The following is a 20,828-nucleotide window of genomic DNA, read 5'->3' as shown; positions in this document are numbered from 1 at the left end:
GTGGGAGAGTCTAGGACCAAAGGCCATAGCCTCAGAATAAAAGGACGTATCTTTAGGAAGATGAGGAGGAATTTTTTTTTTGTCAGAGGGTGATGAATCTGTGGAATTCATTGCCACAGAAGGCTGTGGAGGCCCAGTCAATGGTTATTTTTAAGGCAGAGATTGATTCCCCTCCACGACAGATAGATCAGCCATGATTAAATGGCGGAGGAGACTTGATGGGCCGAATAGCCCAATTCTGCTCCTATCAGTAAAGAACATAGAACAGTATAGACTGAAAAAAAGTTCCGCCCCAAAACGTCACCCATACTTTTTCTCCAGAGATGCTGCCTGACCTGCTGAGTTACTCCAGCACTTTGTGCCTTTCTTCGGTATTAATTGACATCTGCAGTTCCTTTCTACACAACGATTTACATGGTTGGATTATTTAAATTAGGAGTGGGAGGGAAGTAAATTAATTGACTTTTGGAAAAAATTAATCTATGGAATGAGGATTCTTGTAGCTGTGCCAGAGAGAAGGTCAGCGGGCTGTGTATTATGAGTGTTTCACATAATATACACGGGCAAGATAATATCTGAAGCTAGATGAATGGAGTCAGTCTGCAGTGCAGTGTTAATCTGGATAATCACTCAGGACATTAATTAGGCTTGTTTTTATTTTTCAAATTCAAGACGACAGATTTGTGGAGTTTGATGCTTCATGTGTGGCGAGCAAGAGCGAGATGCGAATGTAAAGGAGCGTGAGTGTTAAAGATCAGTAACGCAAACGCAATCAAAAAAGCAATGAGACTTTCCCTCCCAGCTAAGTCAGTGTCACCTTAGTAGGAAAAAAGAACTGCTGACAGACAGAGAAAGCTGGAGTAACTCAGCGGGTCAGAATAGGAATAGGTGACGTTTCGGGTGGAGACTCTTCTTTAGAATCAAGGGAAAGGGGAACGAGAGATATAGACGGTACTTAGTACAAATGAATGGAAAATATGCAGAAAGTAATGATAATCAAATACATGTGGAGCCCACAATGGTCCATTGTGGGCTGTGGGATAGGTGATAACGAGTTGACACGTTGCCTATTCCTTTTCACCAGAGATGCTGCCTAACCCGCTGAGTTACTCTGGCTTTTTGTGTCTGTCTTTGGTTTAAACCACCAACTGCAGTTCCTCCCTACACAAAGAACTACAGATGCTGGTTTATACCAGAGATAGACACAACGTTCTGGAGCAACTCGGCGGGTCAGGCCACATCTCTATTTCAAAATAATCATCAGTGAACTATAATGAGGGTCATGTTAACTGGTCTAAGTTAGGCAAAAATGAAGGAGCTGGCACTAGCCTTTGGGTAGAGGAAGAGAGAAAAGTTAACTCACCTTAACGATCTTGATTACCATTCTGTGATCTGTGCTGGAAAATATGTTATCGAATATCAACAAAGGCAGGATTGGGCTTGATAATGCACCCATAGTGAGATATCCTCCTGACGGTATCTGGCACGGCTCTGCATGATGAATGCCACTTGAATGAGGTCATGAGGCTGCAAAGCAACACATCTATCAGTAGGCAGTGGAGAAAGCCAAGCAGAGGAATACTTTCTAGGCATAATCCTTTCAGAAGGCAGTGTTGAATTGCCACCTATTAGTTACAGTATCTGTATCTCAACAGCTCAGTGAAAGTGATTTTTGCTGATTTTTTTTAACAGGCATACCTTGTCCTATAATGATCAGCAAACAGGAAAGACAGTTAGTAAACATTTGTGGTTAAACTCTGTGTTTTAAATAGACTGATAAGAGCAATAAAGTTGAGCAGTGAATGACGAGGTTAAGCTCTTTACCCAGATTGTCAAATACTTTAACCAGAGCATATTAAATGACAGCAGTTAATTTGCATTGTACAACCCCTACTCTTTATAGTTTAATTAGAGGTATGTAACAAATAAAACAGTTACATTCAAGTGTTTACTTTGTGCAGTATTGCGTCTCCTGTCATTATTAACAGTGCTTGTTGTCTCTAATGGGCCTGTCCCACTTCAGCGACGTTTTAGGCTACTGCAGGAGACTATTCAGTCTCCACATGATCACCAACATGTTCGAGGGTGGTTGCCGGGGAGTCGCCTTCATGGTCGTGAGGAGTTCCCGCATTCTGGGAACTAGTCGCGGCCTCATTATGGTCGGCTCAAATTTTTCAACGTTGAAAATGTAGCGGCGACTAGAATGAAGCCGCCATGGAGAGTAGCGAGAATTCTCGTGCCGTAGGTGGGTCGCCAGGAGGTCCTAGTGGGTTGCCAGGAGGTCGATGGTTCTCGTAGGTTGTAGACGGTGCTGACCGGTGAATTTCGTTGGCTCATTGGGAAAAAAACGTAAGCAGTAATTTTCAGAACCAAGGATAACCGACCGGTAATGTTAAATGTCCGCCGAGCTTCACAGCCGTGTATCTCTGGCTTCTTAAAAGTTGTCTCCACTCCTTCTCCCTCCTTTCCCCCCCTCTTTTAAAGGACTTGCCATGCACTGTGCTTTTTAGCTTCTTAATTACAGCGCCAACCTTTGCTGTTCCTCGCGGTGTGCGTCTGTATCACATTGGCTTTGCACCGTGTGAATTTCACTCAGACAGCGCTACCCCCTCTAGCCCTGTCCCCCGCCTGCATAATGGGCTGGAGAAGGAAGCGATGTGTTTGTGTGTGTGGGTTCCACTCTGACAGTCGCCGTTCCAGTTACCGGATTTTCAGGCGACTGCCGGCAACTTGACAGTCACCGGCAGTTGCCTGAAAAATCACCAAAGTGGGACAGGCCCATAGGGGTGATGGGCTGGGGATGACACGAATGCAGTAAAATGGATGAATGGGTTGCCTTAAGGAGCGATAAAGTACACCAGGTGTGGACTGCTGGATATCGGCGAGATCAAATGCACGCTCGGCGATCGTTTCGCTAAACTTCCCTGCTTAGTCTGCCTAAACCTACCTGATCTCTCGGTTGCTAAACACTTTAACTCCCTCTCCCATTCCCACACTGACCTTTCTGTCCTGGACCTCCTCCATTGTCAGAGTGAGGCCAGCACCTCATATTTTGCTTGGGCATCCTACACCCCAGCGGTATGAATATTGACTTCTCTAACTTCAAGTAACCCTTGCTTTCCATCTCTCCATCCCTCCCCATTCCTAGTTCTCCGACCAGTCTGACTGTCCCCCTCAATTAATTTTTATCCCTGTATGCTTCGTTGTCACCTTCTCCTAGCTAACAATGGTCTACTCTGCATTTGCCTTGATCTGCATCTTCTTTGATGTCTCTTTTTCACACCTTGCCCTTCCTTATCCCGATGTCTATCTCTTCCTCGACTCACAGTCTGAAGAAGGGTCTCGACCCAAAACATCACCCATTCCTTCTATCCAGAGATGCTACCTGTCCTGCTGAGTTACTCCAGCATTTTGTGTTTATCTCCAGTCTTTACTTCCTTGAGTTTGGTGGAACGTGGTGATCTCATACAAACATTCCCGTGGAGCTTGATAGTGTGGACGCAGTGCGGATGCTTCCTCTGACCTGAGGTGTCTAGAACATGGGGTCATGAGAAGACATTCCTTCAGCCTGTATTGGTTTGGTGTGGTTTATTTCCATTCCATGTGCCAAGATGCAGTGCAAAACCTTGCAAGCTATCCAGTCAAATCATACTGTACACGAGTACAATCAAGCCTGACACAAGTACAGGAGATAGGGAAAGCTTTTGAAATTCTCAGTAGGGTTCAGAGCAGCTGTCATTGAGTAGATTCGAAACTGAGATCAACAGATTTTTGGATACGAAGTGAATCTAAGGATAGTTCAGAGAAAAAATCAACATTGGTCTTTTTGTATGTTGGAGCTGGCAGAAGAAGCCAATGGCCTACTCCTCCTATTTCTTTTATTGTTGTGTTTGGCTTCAGCAACTTTGATCAAGGAAAGAGGAAAGAATTGAATGAAAGATGCAGCGTGGAAACAGGCCCCTCGGCCCACCAAGTCCACGCCGACCATCGGTCACTAGCTCGCTGTTTTCCCACTTTCTAATCCGCTCTATTTAGAAGATTGAGGGGGGATCTTATTACAAAACTCTTAAGGGGTTGGACAGGCTAGATGCAGGAAGATTATTCCCGATGTTGGGGAAGTCCAGAACAAGGGGTCACAGTTTAAGGATAAGGGGGAGTCGTTTAGGACCGAGATGAGAAAACCATTTTTTACATAGAGAGTGGTGAATCTGTGGAATTCTCTGCCACAGAAGGTAGTTGAGGCCAGTTCATTGGCTATATTTAAGAGGGAGTATGGTGAGAAGGCAGGTACAGGATACTGAGTTGGATGATTAGCCATGATCATATTGAATGGCGGTGCAGGCTCGAAGGGCCGAATGGCCTACTCCTGCACCTATTTTCTATGTTTCTATGTTTCTCTGAACACACTGGGGGGAATTTACAGAGGTCAATTAACCTACAAACCTGCACGTCTTTGGGATGTGGGGGAAAACTGGAGCACCCAGAGGAAACCCATTTGATCACAGGGAGAACGTGCAAACTCCACATAGCACCTGATGTCATGATCAAGTCTGGTGCTGTGAGGTAGTAGCTCTACCAGCTGAGCCTCTGTGCCACCCAAATTTATAATGCGTTTATACCAGAGTATCAGTTTCGGAAATTAAAAGTAATCTGAAGCAATTTAATTCCTATTAAGTAATAATATGTGCATCTAAGGTTCTTGAAAATAATTGGAGAATATTCCATACAGCCTTTCTGGGAGATGCTACATAATTTCCAAAGGCTGGCAAAGTTATGACAAACTCTGAGACAATTCTACGTCCTTTCATCCTCTCCCCATTTTTTGGTTTCCGACAATTTTTATTGTTACATAGTTGCATTTCTTTTCTCTTAAATTAATATTTTAGTGTTAATTAAAGAAATGTAGACAATTTAGTTAAATCTAATTAGGTGCAGATGAGATATTTGTTTTTTTTTGCAGTTTAAATTGAGAAGCATTCATAAATTGTACGGTAGCTTTGATTTTTGATGTCTTGATTCCAAGCCAAATAAACGAACCAAGGGACCCACCCCAGACAGTGAAAAGCTTGATCATTCTACTCCGATTCCTTTGTACTCCAATCGTTTTCTCATGATTTATAATAATTAACAATTTTGTGTTCAGTTAAGTTTAGTTAATTGTCATGTGTACCAAGGTACAGTGAAAAGCTTTTGTAGGGTGCTACCCAGTCAGTGGCAATGCAATACATAATTACAATCGAGTCATCCATAGTGTACAGATAGATGGGAAAGGGAATAAAGTAACATTTAGTGCAAGATAAAACCAGTAAAGTCCGATCAAAGATAGTCCGAGGGTCTCCAATGGTGTAGATAGTAGGTAGACACAAAAAGCTGGAGTAGCTCAGTGGGACATGCAGCATCTCTGGGGAGAAGGAATGGGTGGCGTTTCGGGTCGAGACCCTTCTTCAGACTAGTTAGGAAAAAGGGAAAACGAGAGATATAGACGGTGATGTAGAGAGATAAAGAGCAATGAGTAAAAGATATGCAAAATCATAACGATGATAAAGGGAACAGGCCATTGTTAGCTGTATGTTGGGTGATAACGAGAAGCTGGTGCGACTTGGGTAGGGGAGGGATAGAGAGAGAGGGAATGCCAGGGTTGTTTGAAGTTAGAGAAATCAATATTCATACCACTAGGCTGTAAGCTGTCTAAGCGAAATATGAGATGCTGTTCTTCCAGTAGATTGTAGTTCAGGACTGCTCTCTAGTTGTTGGTTGGATGGTTTGTTTGCCTGATAACAGATGGGGAAAAAATGTCCCTGAACCTGGAGGTGTGCGTTTTCACTCTTTAGCTTTAATATGACTTTTTTTTTTGTATTACAATGCGCCAGTGAAGTACTTATGGGTGCTTGACTGTTTCAAACATTCCAATAAACAGAACTTGTTGCCTTTTAGCCATCTGGAGCCTAAACCCAGAACCAAAATCCTTCAAAAGGCAATTTTACAATGTTCAATTGCATTTAAACTTGCCTGGACTAAATTAAACTCAAATCCCCATGAAAACTGTGGGTAATTGAAGGTACAAGGACAGGAATGTGGATAATTGAGGCTCTATTGTTAAAGCTCCATTTAGGCCAGTTAAAGATATAAGTGCAATTTAGTGAATTCTGAACCAGTACTAACGCTGTACAAAACAACCTCTTTTACTTTAAAGTCGAGATTTTATTTAAACAGACATGAATTGCGATGGCCAATTTAAATATTTAAGAGTGCACGTAAAATAAGCTTTGATATTGTTTGCTGTCAATACTTGCCTTTTCTATTTAAGACATTGAACGTTTTGGCTCCAATATTTATCCTCCTTGTGCTTAGCTAGCAATTACAGACACGGAAAGTAATTTAACAATTGGTTGAAAACCTCCCAGCGCTGGTGTGCAAATAAGGTGTCATCTTGGTATTAAACCTGGCCTGAGCTGAATATTCTCCCAGACTGCTGGTTGATGTGAATGCAAATCCCACACTTTTTTATTTGTGGGAAAAGGAAGCGAGCGCCTGTGTTGGGGCTGGAGGCAAGTTCCTGTCGTGGGACGTGAGCCAGGTCTGTCTCATTCATTGACGCCGAGAGAGATTGCACTGAGGGCAGGTCAATTGTCTTGTCTCGGTGTGCAGTCGAGGTGAGGGCTAGCAGGGTGTGTGTAGCAGGACATATTACTAACCCGCCGTTTACTGTGAAAGGTTATGCAACAGCGCTGATCAGGAATAGAAAGCATACCACATGCAGGGGGCTGTTCCCTTTGAGAGGTATCTGCCGCTGGAAACTTAATTAAGCCTCCTTCCTGCCCTGTCATTCATAAAATCGCCAGCGTACAACAGCACTGATTCTCATTCACAAGATTTGTACTGGAGGGTGGCAGCGATGTCAACATGTGTGAGACAAGTATTATTGAATGACTAATTGGATAATTGTCAATGCGAGGATCAAAAATGAAAGAAGAGTTTCAGAGAGGACACAATGAATTTATTATAACCTATTCTTGCTCAATTTTGCTCATTACTTAGTCAGCCAAAACAAAACGAAGGAAAGATTCGCTAAGGATGTTGTCATGTTTTGACAAATTAAAAACAATGAATTTTCTCCCTGACTCTTCTCCCTGCCTTTCCCCTTATGACAGTAGCTTAGGCCGTTTGATTGTGGCCGATAACACTTTGCAACAATTCAAAGTATCCTCTTTTAATCTGTCTAATTGTCTATCGAACAAGGGAAAAAAGTAGGTTTTCTTTGCATGTGTGTCGAGACACTTAGGAAGACGAGAGGCTGTTAGTGGACAAAGCACTTAAATTGTCAATAGCTTTTTTTTTAAATCTCTTTTTATTTTCTCATTGCCAGACAAGAATTTATGTGCCAAGTCAAACAATAGCAAGAAATAAAATGGTACAGACCTGGCAAAGTGCCAGTCTCTTTAAGTAAATAAATGCATTTTGAATCAAAGAGCTCTTGTTTGCAGTAGGGAAACGGACTTCGATTTATTCATGGTGATTAATTCATGTTAAAAGTTTATTAAGATTAAAAACAAAGATAGTGGTTGGATTATGCATTTGTTTTCTGTCCTGATTGTGTTCAAATTAACCCTCTTAGCATTGGGCAGTTTAATTCAGGGCTAAAAGTTGGATTTCAATGCAAAATATGTCCTCTCCTGCTGAAGTTTAGTCGTGTTTGTTAAGCTGATGCCCAAATAGTCATGACAACAGCTGTAAGTGGGTTTTAAAATGTTTTGAGCCTTGTGATACTCTATTGCCGCCCTCATCCTTTCCACTCGTCGTGTTAATTTCATGTTTCATGTATTTTGTGTATTTATGACTGTTGGCAGATCAATTTTCCTCCTGGGATAAATAAATTTCTGACGTACCATATTGTATCGTAACCAAAGTGATTCAAGCACAAAAGGCAGCAGATATTGGAAATGTGGAATAAAAGTAGGAGATGTTGGGGATACTCAGTCGGTCAATCAACACATGTAGAAAGACAGAACGAAAAGTTTCAGGCTGATGGACTTGCTTCACATCTGGTGTGATGGATGGTTTGGTCCAGATCCAGGGGGAATAGAAAGAAAAGCCAAAGGAAAGTTCTCCAATGTCAGCAGGAGAGATTAAATGATTAAAAAAAGGGGGGTTAAAATTGCATGGCAATTGCAAAGTCTAAAAGAGGTGTAAATGCAGAATAATTATCTGGAATGCAGGAAATGCTGGAAGTGTTCATCACCTCAACGTCAACTTGATATTGAGTGTGTATGGCCCTTTTGCCTAGTCAGAAGATGAGGTGTTATTCCTGGAGTTTTAAATTCAGTTAATTGCAAAACTGGTCTCAGTAAAAAAAAACAAGCAAATTCTTGTAAAAGACCATCTGATTCACTAGTGGTCTTCAAGGAAGAAAATCAACTTTCCTCACTATGTTTGGCAGTTACACAACTCGAGACCCACAGCAATGTAGTTAACTCTCAATTGCCCTCTGAAATGGAGAACTAAGGGCTCAAAGTGGATACTCTTAGTAACGGGCAATAAATGCTGGTCAAATTGTTCACACCCATGTCCCAAGGATGAACGAATGATCTCATCCGACCAATATTTGGGATGCTGCACTTTGAGTCAATGTCGTTAAACAGAGAAGATGGGGAGACCAGGCTTGTGATTGATCATTGGCTTGTGGCCTCTGCTGGTGCAGTGGTGCAATGGTAGATTTTCTGCCTTGCAGCACCGTAGGCCCGGGTTCGATCCTGACTATGGGTGCTGTCTGTACGGAGTTTGCATGTTCTCCCTGTGACCACGTGAATGCTCCGGTTTCCTCCACAGTCCAAAAACATGCACGTTTGTAGGCTAATTGACTTCTGCAAATTGTTCATAGCATGTAGGGCGGTGCTAGTGTACAGGGTGATCGCTGGTCCGCGTGGACCTGGTGGGCCAAAGGGCCTGTTTCCACGCTGTACCTCTAAAGTCTAAAGGATGTTGGTTCAGGGCAGGAATGGAATTCACTTGTATGCTTTCCTTCACCCCGCACACAACGAAACACCCCTGTGAAATTTAATTAAGTCCATACATGGAAAATGGATAACTTGATGAGATATCAGAGGGAAGCCATGAAGTATGGAAGTGCTGTGGAGCCATCCAGCATCTGGAAAGTGGGGACCGGTGGGAGTGTGTACTATTTCAAAAGCTGTTTCTAGTTTCGTGCTTCTCAATTCAAATTGAATGCTCTAAATCTGTTCAAAATTCCCTTTTATTTTTTTGGCTTTGCTTTCTAGTGCTCAGTTTCATTTTTCCATGGTTCTACAGTTTCTACGTTTAAATGGATTTGCTGACAGTTTTTAAACTGATTCATTTAATCCTTCTTAATCTGACCCCATCTGTTCATTTCTGCTTGCCATGCGGGTTGAGTTACGCCCTACGGTGACACTGAAATCCCAAATCCACCTTGACAACAGATCTCTTAAAATGCAGTGCGCGCACACACGATACGATACGATAGAACTTTATTTATCCCAGGAGGGAAAGTGATCTGCCAACAGTCATAAAACACAAAATACTTGAAACATGAAATTAAAGTGACGAGTGGAAAGGATTGGGGATGTGCAAAGATTGGGGAGGAGTTGGGGAGGGGGGGGGGGGGGGGGGGGGGAGTCAGTCTACTCCATGACGGAAGGGGGAGGAGTTGTACAGTTTGATAGCCACAGGGAAGAAGGATCTCCTGTGGCGTTCTGTCATGCATTTTGGTGGAACCAGTCTGTCGCTGAAGGTACTCCTCAGGTTGACCAGTGTGTCATGGAGGGGGTGAGCTGTATTGTCCAAGATGCTCCGCACTTTTGAGGAGCATCCTCCCCTCCAAGACCACCTCCCATGAATCCAACTCCGCCCCCTGGACGGAGCCAGCCTTCCAGATGAATTTGTTGATCCTATTGGCGTCCGCAGCCTTCACCCTGCTGCCCCAGCACACGGCAGCGAAGGAGATGGCACTGGCTACCACTGATTGGTAGAACATCTTGTACACATCCACGGAATGTCCCGACAGTTTGGAAATGCGCCCAAAGTCTCTGTCATTTTGTATCAGTCCTCACACTTAGCCTTGGGAAAGAGGGCATGGTTCTTTACTAAATGGCCAGTCTACGGTGTAGAAAAACATGAGTGATTTTCATCATCTTCACATGATGCCTTCACATCAAGGTTGTGATACAACCTCTGCATCACTTTAAAAGACAGGCTCTCTCTGGCAGCTGTAAAGTAAGAGCTTCCAGTGTGTGAATTCTATTATTGATGTGCTTAGCCTGACACAGCACATGCTGTGGGCTTCTGCTAAGATCAGGAGGAGGCACCCTTCAAATAGTGGCAGCGTTTAAATTGAAGAAGGCAAGCCTATGAATAATGAGGCAAGAGTCAGAAATGTTTAATTGTAATATATACCGGCTACTCTTACTTGTGGCTGCTTACCAGCCCCGTTAATGCAACAACACATGAAGATGATGAACATCATTAACATATGATGAGCGTTTGAAGGCACTGGGCGAGTACTCACTGGATTTTGAAGGATGAGGGGGGGACCTCATTGAAACTTACCGAATAGTGAAAGGCCTAGTTAGAGTGAACATGAAGAGCATAGAGTCATAGGGTGATACAGTGTGGAAACAGGCCCTTCGGCCCATCTTGCCCACACTGGCCAACATGTCCCAGCTACACTGGTCCCACCTGCCTGCATTTAGTCCATATCCCTCCAAACCTGTCCTGTTCATGTACCTGTATAACTGTTTCTTAAACGTTGGGATAATCCCAGCCTCAACTGCATCCTCTGGCAGCTTGTTCCATACACCCACCACACTTTGTGTGAAAAAGTTACCCCTCAGATTCCTATTAATTGATTTCCCCCTTCACCTTAAACCCATGTCCTCTGGACCTCGATTCACCTGTGGATGTTTTTACTAGTGGTAGAGTGTAGGACAAGAATAAAATGACATACCTTTAGAACGGAGATAGGAAGAAATTTATTTGGTCAGAGGGTGGTGAATCTGTGGAATTCATGGCCACAGATGGCTGTGGAGGCCAAGTCAATTAATATTTTTAAGGCGGGCACTCACAGAATCTTGATTAGTACGGGTGTCAGGGGTTATGGGGCGAAGGCAGGAGAATGGGGTTGAGAGGGAAAGATAGATCAGCCATGATTGAATGGCGGAGTAGACCAAATGGGCCGAATGGCCTAATTCTGCTCCTGGAACATATGAATGAATAGATAACAATACAATAAATTTGTCATCAATAATACTGGGTAATCAGGCCATAATAGTGCAGAACTTCTGGAGGAAGGAAAATAGGCAGGAAAATGGAATTAGGAGGCAGAGCTCTGCCATGATTAAATGGGCCGAATGGCCTAAATGTATGCCTATAACTTGTGAACGGGTATATAGGGCAACCAAGACATGTGTTGTGATCTCAAAACACAAATCGAGGACATTGCAAATAAAAATGGAACATGCTGAAAATACTCAACATGTCAGTCAGCATCTGTGGCGAGAGAGCCAGAATTAATTTCCACAATCTTTTGCCAGAGCCTGACAAAGTAAGGAAACTAGGATTAAAAACAAATCGCAGGTGGGACTGGAGTTGAGTGTCAGTCAGCAGCTGTGGAGAGAAATAGACAGACAACGTTTCGGATCGGGTCCCTTCTTCAGACAGATGGAGTAGGGGTGAGAAAGCTGTTGAGGAGAGGTAAGGATGGGGCAAAGCCTGGCAAGCGAGTTTGCATGTGGCCTCCTCTACTGCCGGAGCAAGGCCCGCATGCAAACTGGAAGAACATCACTTCATATTATGCCTTGGTAGCCCACAACCCAGTAGTATGAACAATAAATTCTCCACTTTTAAGTAAATCCCCCAAATATCCTGCTCATTTTCATCCCACTTCCCTTCCTCCTAATCCTCCATCCATCCCTATTCCGAGTCCCACCCTTTTGTCTCTTTCATCTACAGCCTTTGTTACTATCTCCATCCATCTGTTAATCAACACTCGACACCTGAATCCACCTATTACTTGTCAGGCTTTGCCTCATCCCTGCCTCTCTTTACCAACTTCCACTATCCCATCGGTCTGACAAAGTAACCTGGCCCAAAACATTGTCTGTCCATTCCCTCCACAAATGCTGCCCGACCTGCCGAGTTATTCCAGCACTGTGCTTTTTTGCTCAAGATTCCAGCATCTGCATTCTCATATGTCTCTATGAAAACTAGAATATTATGTTGAAAGTTTAAATCACTTTATATCCTGTTTAGTGTTAGCAATTAAACCAAGGAGATTGCTATTGCACAATATCCTACTATTGAAAATCTGCTTGCGAGCTATTTAGTTTAGTTTAGAGATACAGTGTGAAAACTGGCCCTTCGGCCCACCGAGTCTGCACCAACTAGCAATCCCCGCACACTAATGCGATGCACTCTAGGGACAATTTACATTTATACCAAGCCAATTAATCTACAAACCTGTAGGTCTTTGGAGTGTGGGAGGAAACCGAAGATCTCAGAGAAAACGCACGCGATCACGGGAAGAACGTACAAATTCCGTACAGACAGCACCCATAGTCAGGATCGAACCCGGGGTCTTTCGCGCTGTAAGGCAGCATCTCTACTGCTGCACCACCGTACCGCCCTCGCCATTTGTTTTCCGTTGGCCAAAGTCGGAAATGCCATAACCTGAAGAAAGTTGCAAAAAGGGGGGAAGTCATGTGATCAGCCATGATCACTTTGAATGGCAGTGCTGGCTCGAAGGGCCGAATGACCTACTCCTGCACATATTGTCTATTGTCAAGTTAAAGGGGGTGAACACGAAGGGGGATCTTTTATATCTCCATCATAATTTGGCCGGGCCTTGACCAGTAATGGTGAGGGTCCTAATCAGTTTCCTTGGTACGATATTGGTCAAATTGCTGGTGCTGCTAATCTTGCTGATTCCAAGCAGTTAAGGGCCTGTCCCACGAGCATGCAACCTACATGCGGCAAGCGCGACCAACCCGGAAGCGGGGGCCGCGCGGAGGTCGAGTGATCCCCGTACAGAGCCGGTCCCACCAGCATGCGCCTGCATGCGGCGAGCGCGACCAAACCGGAAACGGGGGTCGAGTGAGTGACGTGAAGTTCGAGCGAAGTCCGCGGGAAGTTCGCGCGTGACGTATGGCGTCAAGACGCTGCGCACGCCCGTCGAGGCGGTGCGTACGGTGTTGTGGCGGCTGTGGAATTTTTGAACAGTCAGTTTTTCAGAGCCCCGCGCGATGTCAGGACCAGCTCCGCACAACTCCATACGGCTCCGGCGATCGAAGTGGTACCGGCCCTGCGAGGCCGTATGGCTCAAGCGACCACGTTAGGTCGCCGCATGGAGTCGCATGCTCGTGGGACCGGCCCTTTAGTTATTTGGTAAAGAGGAAAAACCCTGTGGGGTAGACATGGCTTGAGGGCATGCAGCAGCCTTGTAAAAGGGATTACAGCTAAAGTCAGATTGGTGGGGTACCTACGCTATGGCCTATTGCACTGGTGAAGCTTTAAAGAGCATCCAGGAACAAGAGATTGAAGTCATGAAAGGCTTAAGGTATCTAATTACACTCAAGGCAGTGACCATTGGCTACAGACAGTTTGCAAAAGTAAAGAACTGCAGATTTTCTAGCTTCCAACTATCACTTGCCAAGCTTTGCCCCGCCCTCCTCTCTTCCAGCTTCCTATCCACTGCCAAAACCAGTCTGAAGAAGCCTCCCAACCTGAAACATCCAGGTTCACCAGAGATGCTGCCTGAACCACTGAGTTACTCCAGCACCTTGTGTCTGTTTTTTTAATCTGCAGTTCCTTCCAACACATTGCTTTTTTGATGAGACATTGCTGCGCCCACATTAACTGTTGTATTATCCCGCACTACAGCAGCGACTGTTCCGTCGGGAATAAAGTTCACCAGCACTTGACACATACATGATTATCAACCACTGTGTAATCATCCCAGCACGTTAAGATTCAGCGTGAAACAGAATGCACGGCATTAACTGGCAACCTGAACTCGTGCAGGCACCCAGTGCACAGCTGGCAATAGCCTCACGTCTCTCTCCAGATGAAGGAAGCCAAATAACTGAAGTTCTTTATAAGAAACCCTGCTAAACTCTTTAAGATTGAGCATTAGTATAAATCACTAGAAGTACCCTTCAGCTTTCAATTCTGCATTGAAACATGCACACCTTGGTTTAATTAAAGCCAAATTAAAGTTGGTCTGCTATAAAAGGTGGCAAGAAACCACACCCAACTATTAACGGTGAACAGTGTTCACCAGGGAAAATGTGCACACATCAGCCCTTTTCTTCCATAAAGCACCAGAAAGGGACAAGGCTGTCTGATCACTTCGACCAGGCTCCATTAGCAGCAGAGGAAGTGTGTGTCTTTTCTGCATGATTTGCCTGTGAATTTAAGTGTTTCTGCTACCTGTTGCTTTTGAAATCCTTCTGTCAGACTGATGACTTGGGTTTTGTTTTGGTCAATCATTGCAAGTAAACTTCTGATTCTGTGTTCATCGGACGGACTTTGGCGTAGTGAGAGCACCACCGATAACTGAATGGTTTCATTTGAGTTTAGTTTAGTTTAGTTTAGAGATCCAGCACTTCAGCCCACTGAGTCCACGCTGACCACCCATCACCTGTTTACACTAGTTCTAAAGTTATCCCACTTTCGCCTCCCCTCCCTACACATTAGAAGCAATTTACAAAATTCAATACAATTTAAACACCGCCTGCCATTCCTCGGCCCATTGGCACAGTTGGGCGGCACAGTGGTAGAGTTGCTGCCTTGCAGCGCCTGAGACCCGAGTTCGATCCTGACTACGGGTGCTGTTTGTATGGAGTTTGTACGTTCTCCCCGTGACCTGCGTGAGTTTTCTCCGAGATATTCGGTTTCCTCACACACTCCAAGGATGTATAGGCTTGTAGGTTAATTGACTCGGTATAAACTAAATTGTCCCTAGTGTGCGTAGGATAGTGTTAATGTATGGGGATCGTTAGTCGGCGCAGACTCGGTGGGCCAAAGGGCCTGTCTCCACACTGTATGTCTAAACTATAACCAAATTAGGCTGTTGCTTAAATTCTAGATAGCCTTCTTTACTAGCCACTATACAACTGATTTTAGTGTTATCCAAAAACTTACTAACCATGCCACCAACATTTACGTCCAAATTGTTAAAGTAAATAACGAACAAAAGTAGGCCTAACACCGTGGTACACCACTTGTTACATGCCTCAAGTCTGAAAATGTTGTATCTAAGCGGCTAGTTCTCTCTGGATTCCATGCAATCTAACCATCTGGACCAGTCTACTATGTGCGAGTAGTTGTCAAAGGACTTGCTAAAGTCTATGTAAATAACATCTACCACACTGTCCCCATCGATCGTATTGTTAACCTCTTTAAAAAAAAAACTGAGTCAAATTGGTGAGACATGATTTTCCATGCACAAAACCAGCCCGACTATTTCTAATTAGTCCTTGGTTTTTTCCTTAGATTGAGGCACCACATTTGCCATTCTCCAATCTTCTAGTGTCTCATCCGCAGCTATTGATGACACAATGATGTCTGTCAGTGGCCCCACAATTTCTTCCCCAGCTTCCTACAATGTTCTTGGATACATTTGATCAGGTCCTGGGGATTTATCTACCTTAATGCATTTTTTCAATGTTCAGCTGGTGACAATACCTCCAAGTACTGTTATTTCAGTACTGCTTTAGTCATCAGCGGCGCCACTTTCATGTTGGTATTTTTCCTGGCAAGATGTCAATGTCCTTCTCAAAGAGGAGTTTTCAAAAACGTGACCATTTGTAAGTGAAGCTGTGGGGGGAGAAACATGAAAGAACCATGCACTCGGCGTTGTGCGAGGAATGACATTACTCTGCAACAGTAAACCACTGACCTTTGTTCCACATTTCCAGCTGCTTTGAATCAAGATGCACAATGTAAATATGAATTTACTTAGTTAGTCCACAGTGGAAACTCAGCCTCTTGTCTACTTAAGAAATACCGACCTGAAATCTCGCTCAAGCAGAATTTAACATTGAGCTTCGAGTTGGCTTTTTGCTCCAGCCCGCTTCAGCCAGCGTTGTACCAAGGTGGAGTTGTGTGGCACATTGTAGTTTGAGACAGAACGATAAGTCGGGATGTTAAGCAGCATTGCACATAAACCAGTAGATCTCTTTCATCATTCCTGAAGAAGGGTTTCGTCCCGAAACGTTACCTATTTCCTTCACTCCATAGATGCTGCTGCACCCGCTGAGTTTCTCCAGCATTTTTGTGTACCTTCGATCGCATTCATCTCCCTGCCACGCACTTGAACTGATTTCTGAACTGCTCCTTTTCGGACACATACGATTTCATTTATTTATAGATATTGTTTATGACACTTTATAAATATTCTTGTTTTGTTTCTTGTATGCTGTTTCACACTTGCTTTTTATTAATAAATAAATTAAATTAATAAAAAATTCTATTTACAGGCTCCTTGACGGTCGTAAGATAAGCAAAACTGAGTGATCTTTAAGGAATATTTTGCTTCTGTCTCCTCAGGCCCCCCGCCTTGGCCGGAAGTCCCGTCTTCTCGGACATCTCCCTCATCCGGCTGTCTCCTCACCGGAACCCAGCAGGGACAGGGGAGTCCCCCTTCAGCCCGCCCCATCCGTACGTCAACCCGCACCACATGGAGCATTACCTGAGGACCATGCACGGTAGCCCCACGCTGTCCATGATCTCCGCTGCAAGAGGCCTGAGTCCAGCTGACGGTAAGCCTCGCTGCTTTCTTTATCCAAGTATCTCTGTCTAAAATAGACGCAAAGTGCCGCAGTAACTCAGCGGGTCAGGCAGCATCTCTGGAGAAAAAGCATGATGTTTCGGGTCAGGACCCTTCTTCAGACCCCAAACATCACCCATTCCCTCTCTCCACAGATGCTGCCTGACCCATTGAGTTATTCCAGCACTTTAGAAACATAGAAAATAGGTGCAGGAGTAGGCCATTCGGCCCTTCGAGCCTGCACCGCCATTCAATATGATCATGGCTGATCATCCAACTCAGTATCCTGTACCTGCCTTCTCTCCATACACCCTGATCCCTTTAGCCACAAGGGCCACATCTAACTCCCTCTTAAATATAGCCAATGAACTGGCCTCAACTACCTTCTGTGGCAGAGAATTCCAGAGATTCACCACTCTCTGTGTGAAAAATGTTTTCCTCATCTCGGTCCTAAAAGATTTCCCCCTTATCCTTAAACTGTGACCCCTTGTTCTGGATTCCCCAACATCGGGAACAATCTTCCTGCATCTAGCCTGTCCAACCCCTTAAGAATTTTGTAAGTTTCTATAAGATCCCCCCTCAATCTTCTAAATTCTAGCGAGTACAAGCCGAGTCTATCCAGTCTTTCTTCATATGAAAGTCCTGACATCCCAGGAATCAGTCTGGTGAACCTTCTCTGTACTCCCTCTATGGCAAGAATGTCTTTCCTCAGATTAGGAGACCAAAACTGTACGCAATACTCCAGGCGTGGTCTCACCAAGACCCTGTACAACTGCAGTAGAACCTCCCTGCTCCTATACTCAAATCCATTTGCTATGAAGGCTAACATACCATTCGCTTTCTTCACTGCCTGCTGCACCTGCATGCCTACTTTTAATGACAGTTTCCTCCCACATTCCAAAGACGTGCAGGTTTGTAAGTTAACTGGCTTCTATAAATCACCTCTAGTGCGTAGGATGCAAAGCTGAGATAACATAGAATGAGTGTACGGAGGATTGTTGGTCAACGCGTACTCAGTGGTCCAAGAGCCTGTTTCCAGGCTGTATCCCTAAACTACGCTCCAATATTTAATTTGTTCTCATTCTATGGGCATAATTGGCAAATCAGCATTTAACATCCATCCTTAATTGCTCTTGAAGTCAGTGGCTAACTAGATCATTTCAGGGTCAACCACATGGGTAGGTCTAAAAATATCAAGAAAGACTGTGGATGCCGGAGAATAAACAAATGCTCAAGAGGTCAGGCAGCATCTGTGGAAAGAGAAACAGCTATCTGAGGTATAATTATCAGAACTGAGAAAGAGGTTGACGGTGCATTGAGGTAGGGGAGAAGGTGAGGGAAGAGTTATAGTCATAGAGTCTTACAGCATGGAAACAGGCCCTTTGGCCTCCCAGCTGCCTGCACTTGGCCCATATCCCTCTAAATCTGTCTTATCCCTGTAGAATGAATGAACAAATCATTGTCATACATTGTGGGGTGAGGTTTGCTGACCTGATGTGGTAGTTAAGAGACAGTGAAGATAGGCTTCTTTGACTGTGTGTTGTGCTACTAATGATAAGGTGTGGGTCTTGCTCAGCAGGCCAGACCATACAGGGAGGGTGAAGGAAAACCTGAGCCAAAATGATAACAGTCAGAGATGGCTGTTTCTCATGCAAACAGATGAAAAGTGTGTCCTAAAGTTGTAGAATTTGGCGTTGAGTCCTTCAGGCTGCAACATGCCCAGTCGGAAGATGTTGTTCACGATGGGCCTCACTGTAACAATGCAGAAGGCCAGAGACAGAAAGGTCTGAGAAGAAGCAGGATATTGCATTAAATCAGCAGGCAACTGGGTCACTCCTGTAGAATGGGCACCGATGCTACACAAAACAATCGCCAAATGTGAGTTTTATTCTCTAGTATAGAGGGGGCCACAGTGTGAATGTCAAGATCAGTACACCAGACTGGAAGAAGTGCAAATGAATAGCTGCTTCACCTGGGAAGACCGTTTGGATTCACAGTTGTTGGGAATGGAAGAGGAGAAAAGACTGGTGTTGCATTAATGGTTGTATGAATGACCTATAGAGTGGTGAGCACGAGGCAGGAATGGAAGAGAATACAGAAGTTCTATTTTGAGCATAGATGTTGGGAGGTCATGTTGCAGTTGTATAATACGTTGGTGAGACCGCATTTAGAGTATTGTGTTCAGATCTAGGCATCATGTTATAGGAAAGATGTTGTCAAGCGGGAAAGGGTACAGAGAAGATTTATGAGGATGTTGCCAGGACTAGAAGGTGTGAGTTATAGGGAGAGGTTGAGCAGGCTGGGTCCCTATTCCCTGGAGCGCGGGAGGATGAGGGGTGATCTTATAGAGCTGTATAAAATCATGAGAGCAATAGATCGGGTAGATGCATGGAGTCTATTGCCCAGAGTAGGGGAATCTAGGACCATAGGATATGGGTTCAAGGTGAAGGGGAAATGATTTAATAGGAATCTGAGGGGTAACTTTTTCACACAAAGGGTGGTGTATGTATGGAACAAGCTGCCAGAGGAGGTAGTTGAGGCTGGGACTATCTCAATGTTTAAGAAGCAGTTAGACAGGTGCATGGATAGGACAGGTTTGGAGGAATATGGACCAAACACAGGCAGGTGGGACTAGTTTAGTGAGGACATGTTGGCCCGTGTGGGCAAGTTTCCACACTGTATCACTCTATGACTCTATGACCATGGAGTTGTGAATGGAACAATCCCTTTGTCATGTTGAAAGGGGAGAGAAAGTGAACATCAAGCACAGGACCAGGCCCTGTAATCCAGGCAGCATTCTGTGTAAACCTCTGCTGCACCAAAGCCTCCACATCCTTCCCATAAGCGGTTGACCAGAGCAGCACGCACAACTCCAAATGCAGGCTAGTCAAAGTCTTATAAAGCTGCAGCATGACTTGTTTATCATTCCGTGTGCCTTAATATTAAGTGCTGATAGTAGAAAGATCACGTAACATAGAAAGTAGAAGCATGAATTGCGACATTTCACCTTTCAAGCTTGCTCTGCCACTAGGCCATGTCTCTGCCCAGCACCATCTCCCTAAGTGTCAGAAGATCTATCCATTTCGGCCTTGAATATAACCGGCAACTGGGTGTCCACAGCCCCATGACAGAGAATTCCAAAAATTCACAAATTCAACTCGGTCTTAAAAGGTTAACCTCTTATACTGTCACCTCGTTGGCCATTCTGGGTGAAACGTGACATAGCACTGTGTAAGAAGGTGTGAAAGAAGTGGCGGACCCAGCACTCGTTGTGGTGGGGGCGGAGGGGAACGAAGGTGAGGCCTATGAAGAAGAGGGAAGAGTTATAGTCATAGCATCTTAGACCCAAAATGTCACCTATTCCTTTTCTCCAGAGATGCTGCCTAACTCCAGCTTTTCGGCCCACAACGTTAGTGGGAAACAAGGTGCCAAGTTAAACTGATTCCAAACATGATTTGTGATTCAATAGACAATAGTTGCAGGAGTAGGCCATTCGACCCTTCGAGCCAGCACCGCCTTTCAATGGGATCATGGCTGATCATCCCCAATCAGTACCCCGTTCCTGCCTTCTCCCCATATCCCCTGACTCTGCTATTTTTAAGAGCCCTATCTAGCTCTCTCTTGAAACATCACGTGAGACGTGACTCCACTTGAGGCGTGATTCCGCTGGTTCCCAACACGGTCCAAATTCAAATAAGCATATCATCTCTCTAACACTGAACATTCAGCGGGTTATTCAAAGCTTTTCTCTGCATATCTTCAAGTTATTTTCTGAAGTGTGCGATGAAAATTGCTGTGTTCATAATGCAGCTACAGGGTTAAGTCATTACTCCTCTCTTGGCAATTAGATTGTGATTAGGCAGTCAACATTGTAAAAGCCACCATTGTGTGACCACATCAAGAGCAATGAGCCAGGCCCACCGGAACCTGAGAGCTTTTCTGAATGAGTGGAAAACACAGGAATCCTGTTGTGTCTTGTTGGAGGTGGGAGTTCTGGAGGGAGCTCCTCCAGACCCTCTGGGGTTAATAT

The 20,828-nt window shown here is 44.5% G+C and overlaps 1 protein-coding gene across 5 annotated transcripts in view; it reads left to right on the top strand.

Moving 5' to 3' along the window:
* gli2 (GLI family zinc finger 2) overlaps positions 1-20,828 on the top strand; it is a 447,759-nt gene that overhangs the window by 307,004 nt on the left and 119,927 nt on the right. For all 5 annotated transcript variants that reach the window (XM_033024822.1, XM_033024823.1, XM_033024826.1 and 2 more), the window contains one exon: positions 16,579-16,790. In XM_033024822.1, coding sequence (XP_032880713.1) covers positions 16,579-16,790 — 212 coding nt within the window. The remainder of the gene's footprint in view (positions 1-16,578; positions 16,791-20,828) is intronic.

Source organism: Amblyraja radiata, chromosome 7 (assembly GCF_010909765.2).
Source record: "Amblyraja radiata isolate CabotCenter1 chromosome 7, sAmbRad1.1.pri, whole genome shotgun sequence".
In the NCBI taxonomy this organism is placed as follows: domain Eukaryota; kingdom Metazoa; phylum Chordata; class Chondrichthyes; order Rajiformes; family Rajidae; genus Amblyraja; species Amblyraja radiata.
The sequence above is the reverse complement of the archived record's forward strand: the minus strand, read 5'-3'. Positions and strand labels throughout refer to the sequence as shown.